At 43.1% G+C, this 7,377-nt stretch overlaps 1 protein-coding gene across 1 annotated transcript; it reads left to right on the top strand.

Annotated features, from left to right (window-relative positions):
- On the top strand, positions 1 to 5,020 carry tomm40l (translocase of outer mitochondrial membrane 40 homolog, like). Its single transcript, XM_080837725.1, has 10 exons — positions 1 to 43; positions 702 to 919; positions 1,268 to 1,335; positions 1,683 to 1,775; positions 2,256 to 2,357; positions 2,510 to 2,615; positions 2,917 to 3,039; positions 3,236 to 3,312; positions 3,617 to 3,719; positions 4,057 to 5,020. Exons 2-10 carry the CDS (start codon positions 703 to 705, stop codon positions 4,194 to 4,196), a joined length of 1,029 nt encoding a protein of 342 aa, XP_080693851.1. The 5' UTR covers positions 1 to 43; position 702; the 3' UTR covers positions 4,197 to 5,020.
- The last annotated feature ends 2,357 nt before the right edge of the window (positions 5,021 to 7,377 follow it).

Below are 7,377 nucleotides of genomic sequence, written 5' to 3'. Positions count from 1 at the left end.
GTGCAGCCGGGTGTTGTATCGTCCTTCTGTCCTGAGTCACAACGTGAGTATCAATCTTATATCACGAGGTTAATAGGAACATGGCTATTTAAGGTTGAAAAAAAGCAGACACAGTCTTAATTCAAAGTTCTGATGGCATCAAATATGGAGGTGCCTGCTCCATACCTTTACTCCTGAGATTGATGTTATTTGTAAGCTAACTAAGCTAGCTAGCTGGCTAACTAGCTAGCTAATTCATTGGCCATAGCTAGCTTCCTATCCTTGAATAGGTGATGTCTTGCCAGAAAGCTTGCTGGTAACATTGGTTTGCCATACCCTGTTTGTGTCTTGAAATGGTTTCCATCTTTTCTAGTCATGTTGGATATGTAGCTGGCATTAAGTGCATCATGAATTAGACTAAAACCTGTATGGCAGTGAATGGTGGCTTATTCACTGCAACCCTACGCAACCACACTGAGATACAGTGTCAAGCGTCATAGCTAATCATTATATTAACTAAAAAAATGTCTGAGCCGATCTCATGAGCGCAGGCCCGCTATCGCTATGTTTCTTCCCAAGATTTAAAGGGTCTCACCCGGAATCCTGTTTTTTATTGGTTGAATTCATGACTTGTTCATTATCACCCTATCAAGTAAACCTCTTCTTCCGTTTTCATTCATTCCTCCATTCATTCATTTCTCTCTTGTTTCTTTTCTCCCCAGCATGGGCAGTGTTTTGGCTGCCAGTTCCCCAAGCCCTCCAGTGCCCCCTCCGGGCGGCACTCCTGGCGGGCCAGGCCTTGTGCCTATGCCCCCGGGCTTCACCATGCCCCCTGTGTCACCGGTCTCACCCACTGGAACCCCCACAGCCGAGTCTGAGGAGACTGAACCCCCGCTGCCCAATCCGGGAGCCTTTGAGGAGTGCCACCGCAAGTGCAAAGGTTAGCGCATACTGAGGATGAATAACCATGAGGTTCCATTTAAGATAGTATGGCGTCCAGTGTGCCATGTTTTCTCACCCAGTTAAACTTGCTTTCACTTGTCACCTACTTTCACCAGGTTGTCTTCATGCCTGTTTCCAAGGGTTTCAATTCAAATGTCCTGTCATTTCTATCCTTTCGTTACAGCCTGCAAATTGAAAATATCGTCAGCTTGTTGATACACCCTATTGGAGTACACTTTGTGAAAGGCTTTATGATTCGCCAAGTGCTGGAACTTTAAAAAAAAAAAAAAGAGAAAAAAATCAATGCCAGTGCCATAATGTTGTATGTATGTATGTGTGTGTATAGAGGTCTTCCCCATGCAGATGGAAGGAGTGAGACTCACGGTTAACAAGGGACTTAGCAATTACTTTCAGGTCAGTCAAGGTCTTTACTGCATCTGAATGCAAACCTTTCTTGTCTCTCTTTCACTGTCCTTTTGTCTCAACTATAATTAGCACCATTTACTTCCATAATTATGAGAAATAGTTTTTTCATGGGTCGAGGCGAAATGTTCGCTAACAGCAGCCTCTTATATAAACTTATATGTACGTTTTATGCCCTCAGTCAAAGTGCAAAACTAAACTGTTTTTGAATAGGAATCTGAATGGGACACAATGAAATGCATGGGAAAATGCAATAGAGTAGATGCAGAGTGATTTTATTGGATGTTGATCAAGTCTGCCTCCCCGTCTTCCTCTGTCATTCTGTCTGTTGTCATCAGGTGAACCACACTGTCATGCTGAGTACCCTGGGTGATTCCAGTTACAGGTTCGGCGCCACCTATGTGGGCTCCAAGCAGATGGGTCCTGCTGAGGTAACATGCTTCTTTTTAGCCTTATGTGGTCGTCTCAAAGTGCAGCTGAGTTTAAAGCCCATCCTACTAATTTACTCTGTATACTTTTATTTTTTATTAAATTAGCAGCCAGTAGTGAGCCATAGTGATTTGCAGCATAGTACAGGTGTGCCAGGTATTTCTGTGATATTTCTTGTACCATTGGAGGTACAGAAACATTGTAACATTGCACACAAGACCAGGGCCAGACCCTTTTAGTTGATATCTGCGATCCCACAAGTTATGGGGTTTGTGTCAGGGGATAATGTATTGGCTTGTTATGGTGGTGATTGGCATGCTCTTGCAGTGCAGCCTTGAATTATCGACTGTATTGTGCTCTCAGAACTTCTCGTGTTTGGAATTTCATGTCTCTGAACAATGGAAATGTATTGGAGTTCATCATACTCAATTTATGTATGCGTGACGGGTCAAGTCAATGTATTTTCTTCTGCCTGTCCTTAGTCATTCCCGGTGATGGTGGGTGATATGGACAACAGTGGTAGTCTTAATGCACAGGTCATCCATCAGGTCACAGAGAGAATACGTTCCAAACTGGCCTTCCAGGTATGTTTGTGTGTGTGTGTGTGTGTGTGTGTGTGTGTGTGTGTGTGTGTGGGAGCATTACCACAACACCCCTTCAAGGCTTTAGATTTCTAACTAAATCCAGTTTCTGGTTTTTCTGCCAAGTCATTTCTTATTTGATGTTGCCCCATCAGACACAGCAGCAGAAGTTTGTCAACTGGCAGGGAGATGCAGAGTTCCGAGGCAAAGACTTCACAGCTGCCATGACATTTGGTAACCCAGATGTGCTGGTGGGATCTGGTAAGGCTTTACTTTACTGTTAAATGCAGTTTTCTTGTTTCCATTCATTTTGAAAGACTGAATTGCTGTTGGTGATGTTAGTAGTTCTATCGGCCATTTTGTTACAAGGCCATTTTTTGCCTCTTAGATTTCAGACTCCCTTAACTTTGGTGTTAATGAGAGCCTGACTCTGTTTGCCCTGTTGCTCATATTACCCCTTCTATTTCTATTTCCTTCTTCTAACCCTCTTCGCTTTTGTCTTCTTTCTTCACCAACTGTCCTCTGTTCACTGTGCTCTCTCTCTCTCCCCCCCCTCTCTCAGGTATTATTGTAACCCACTATCTGCAGTCCATCACTCCATCTCTGGCTCTGGGGGGAGAGATGGTGTATCACCGGCGGCCTGGAGAGGAAGGCACAGTCGTGTCTCTTGCTGGTCGCTACACAGGTGAGGTTTTTGTCTCTGTGGACATTCCAATGAGTGTGGAAATGTTTACAAGGTATGAGTGTGTGTGTTTGTTTTCTGGGTTTGTCTCTGAAGTTAGAACTCCTTGCCACTGAATTTATTCTCTCACCGAACCCTGTCGAAGGTCATTGGTCTGACCTTGATTGGTTGACCTTGTGCTTTTTGCTCCCTCTCCTAGGCAACAACTTTATTGCCACGTTGACACTTGGGGGCGCTGGAGCGCATGCATCCTATTATCACAAGGCTAATGACCAGGTAAAAGCTCTGTCGGTCAGTGGTCTGTGTGTGTGTGTGTGTGTGTGTGTGTGTGTGTGTGTGTGTGTGTGTGTGTGTGTGTGAGATTGATTTTAGAGGCTGGGGCAAACACAGTGGAAGCTAACCATCTCGTTGGTCTTCACCTCATGACCTCTTTGGGGTGTTTTTGTGTTATCCAAGCGTTGCACATTTGCTGTCTAAAAAGCACAGATTCATTAACTGATCACCACAGATGATAACTGTCTGTCTCTGTAGTGTGCGCTAACAGGAAGTCAACCAATCTTCTGCTTTTTTTCTGTTGTAGCTTCAGCTAGGCGTGGAGTTTGAGGCCAGCACCCGAATGCAGGACACAAGTGTGACCTTCGGCTACCAGCTGGACGTGCCGAAAGCAAACCTGCTCTTCAAGGGTAAGCTTGAAGCTTCCCTACTGCAATATTGCCTACTGTCTCGTTGTCTCTACTGTCTTGTTGTCTTTGTGACAATGACAATAAAGTACTTTGAACTATTGAACTCTATTCTGCACATTTGTTGAATTTGTCAGTTGAACGGAATATAATTTTATTGAATTTTTTTCTTAACATAACTGTTAAATCCATAGTGCATAGCTAAGATTTTAACGTAAAAGCTTTTATTCTAGAAGAAAGATTTATATATATATATATATTTATTATTATTTTGTATTTTATTTAAAAAAAAAAAATCATCCTTCAATTCTCTATTCCCTGCTCCTCCTTGTCTGCACAGGCTCAGTAGATAGTAACTGGGTTGTGGGGGCGCACCTGGAGAAGAAGCTGCTGCCGCTGCCTCTGTCTCTGGCCCTGGGTGCCTTCCTCAACCACCGCAAGCACAAGTTCCAGTGCGGCTTTGGCATCACCATCGGCTAGAGGAGGCCACCCTGGTACAGCCACCTCCAAACCTCAAGGACTCTCGGGCACTCAGTTGCCCACCTGACTGACTGACTGACAGACAGACAACTAGACAGGACCGATGCAACCACAACCACATACTGACCGTACAAACTGGTAGCAAAGTCTCTCTCTGATAGTGCTGCCCCTCCCACCCCCCACCCAAACCCTAAAGCTGTTCGTCTCCAAACCCATGGGCAGAGCTCCGTCATTGTATCATCTCTTTTTATTTTGCCCTCCCTCCTCAAGGAACCCTAAAGATGTGAAGGAGACTTGTCATCCTCTTATTCTTCTCATTGGTTGCAGTACTACTGGGGATTCAGCGACATGAGAGTAATATTGCCTGCACTCTCAATGTGTCAAGGACCTGTCATTATGTCTGAAGCTGTCCCTGTAAGGGATCGATAGGTACTACTGTGATCAGAGGGTCAGGTGGGGCACAACCAGGGATGGGATCAGACAGATTGAAGGCTGGAGATTTTACAGCAATGAGCTCAACTACATACACCTCAAAATCTGAGAGAGATATAGTTAAACACACTCACACATGCATACATACATACCAGATGCTGTCCAGTAACGTAAGTTTCTTCAGTCTGTTTTTTTTCTCCTTCCTATTATTTTGTATTGTACGACCTGTATTGGGCCTCTGTGCTCTGCAGCGTTCTACTGGTAGTTTGATTTTTACAAGCTTTTATTCCATCATGGCAAATATATATGACCTTATACATAAATATGTATAAATATATATGTTACCTGTACATATCTGTTGGGGAACAAAGATAAATGCAGTTTCTTATCAAGTTTTGGAGTCGTTTCGTGTGTGTGTGAATATGAGTGGGTGGGTAACAGGATGCTAATTTACCGTATTGTCTATGAACCGCATTACCGTATTTTATTAATATAAAACAAACCCTTGTATTGACCGCAGGGATGCAGACATTTTGCTAAATCAATGTTTAAACTGAGGTTAACAGCTGGGAAATTACCAGATTATCCCAGATTGATTTCTGTTGGACAGCAATGCCTCTTCCTACTACTATTCCTTGGCCATATTCCAAGCACCATAAAATAAACAGTGCTTACCATACTTCCCGTAGAAACCAAATATGCTATAAAACTACCTTGAAGTTTTCAGAGCTATGCCCTTTTATGAAGACTAGAAGGTCAATTTTTTTTTTTTTTTTTTTTTTGCTTAACTCCGAGGAACATGCAACTGTGTCTGAAGCCCTTTATTGACACATGATTCTGAATACTGCAAAGAAAATCTCTTCTAATAGTAAAGTGTCTGGGATTCAAACAACAAGCTTAATCTTGCTGTAGAGCAGGTTCCCAGAGTGACGCAAACCCTCCTATAAAGAACTCAGCGCTCGTGCGGATATTCAGCGCCGTCTGGGCCAGCTGACCCTGGAAGGTCTGGACCACAGGGATGGTGTTCTTCTGGATCTCCAGTAGATTCTGGTCGATCTTCTTGCGTGCCTCCTGACTGTAGGCCTCGGCGTGACTCTCAATGGCCTCCAACCGGCGGCTCATGTCCTCTTCTAGCTGACTGGCCAGCTTTTCCGCCTCCTCCGAAATCTGCTCCCACACGCTCTCACCCGTATCTCTCGCGTCGTTCAACATGGACATCCCAAAGCGGACAGCCGTGTCAACTCCCCCAGAGATCTCGTTCCTTAACGGAGATAAGAATATAGGAGGAAGAAAATATAAGGTGCATTGAACAGACCTCATTTTGGTGGAGGTTGTTGCTCAGTCTTACTGAGAAGCTTGTGTTTCAACCTACATTTTGATTGTAAGCAGTGTCTTTGTTCAATTTCAAATTTAAGTGATCAAAGCTTCATGTGTTACTACATAGCTAAAATAATATGTTATTATGAATTGAACTTAAATTAAGTAATGAACTATTTCATGTGTGATACAGCAAGAGTTACCCAGTTAAGCTGTGTCTCATTGCTAAACAACATTAATGTGGATTATGCAGTCAATTCTGTATAAACATTGTAGAAGTTCAATCATATGTAACATTGCTCTGGTATTTGCAAACATTGAGCGAAGATGGAATGGCACTTCCTGAATACTTTTTGTGGAGTTATCTCCACAATGCACATCCACTCATACACATAGGTTTGGTGTGAGGTGAATAGGACCCACCTGACCTCACCGCCCATTGCGTGTGTAAATGCTCGGTGCACCTCAGCCCCTAACTCTCTCAGGGAATCCCAAGGGTCAGTCTCGTCCAATCCCCAGGCTTCTATGAGGCTGTTCTCCAGGGCCACATGCTCCTCATAGCCATGGCAGGCCGCTGTGCAGTAAACAGCATTACAAACGGCTGACTGGAATGACTAGGGTGGAGGCAAGTTTTATTTGTCTCAAAGCAGAGGAAAGATAGAGATCAAAGATAGGACACGAGGGCAGAATATTGGAGATACATTTTCTTTTTTCGCTGCAGTCACAATGTACGGAATGTGGTTATCTAATCTAGTTGTCTATCTTGTTGTCATGGTGGCACAGTTTTTTGTGCCAAAAGTCAAATATGATGTACAGAAGTGTTACTGTTTAGCTTAACTATTACTCTGCCAATATTAATACATCAATAACAAGTTAATTATTATTGCCAACCATTTATCAACTTTGCCTCGCAAGCATAATCTAAGATATTGTATTAATGAGAAGGTTCATTATTTTGTATGAAAATTTCAAATTGGTTCATCATTCCAGTTGTATCCAGACATTTTACATATACAGTTTCAGTACGCACATTTTTAAACAGTATTTACAAGGGTAATGGGCACATACATTACTTACTTTCATGTTATTGTAATCTAGGTCAAAAACTGAAGCAAATATGATTCTATGAAAGCAAGACGTGCCTTTATTGCAATGTCAACACAAAACTGAAGTAAACATTACCACTGATCAGAACCAGCACGACTGCTGCCGACACCTTCATCGCAACTCTTCAATCCTTGGGAGAAAGAAGAAAGTGTGACGTGCTCAAAATGGAACGCTTAGAAAAGAATCTCAGAGCTCTGTCGATGAATCTTACCTGTGTGAGCGGAGTCGTAGTTGCAACTGCATGATTTCTTGAAGCGTTGTGTAACATATCTTTAGCCATGAAGCTCCATAGTGCACCGAAGAAAGTCCACTGGCATAAACAGAG

This window comes from Sprattus sprattus, assembly GCF_963457725.1.
Source record: "Sprattus sprattus genome assembly, chromosome: 4".
Classification (NCBI taxonomy): domain Eukaryota; kingdom Metazoa; phylum Chordata; class Actinopteri; order Clupeiformes; family Clupeidae; genus Sprattus; species Sprattus sprattus.
This window is presented reverse-complemented; position numbering and strand designations above follow the sequence as displayed.

Coding starts and splice junctions, on each gene's coding strand:
- tomm40l (XM_080837725.1), top strand. CDS start 703: ATGGGCAGTGTTTTGGCTGCCAGTTCCCCAAGCCCTCCAGTGCCCCCT. Junction 3,040..3,235: donor TCTTGCTGGTCGCTACACAG/GTGAGGTTTTTG, acceptor TCCCTCTCCTAG/GCAACAACTTTATTGCCACG. Junction 3,313..3,616: donor ATCACAAGGCTAATGACCAG/GTAAAAGCTCTG, acceptor TTTCTGTTGTAG/CTTCAGCTAGGCGTGGAGTT.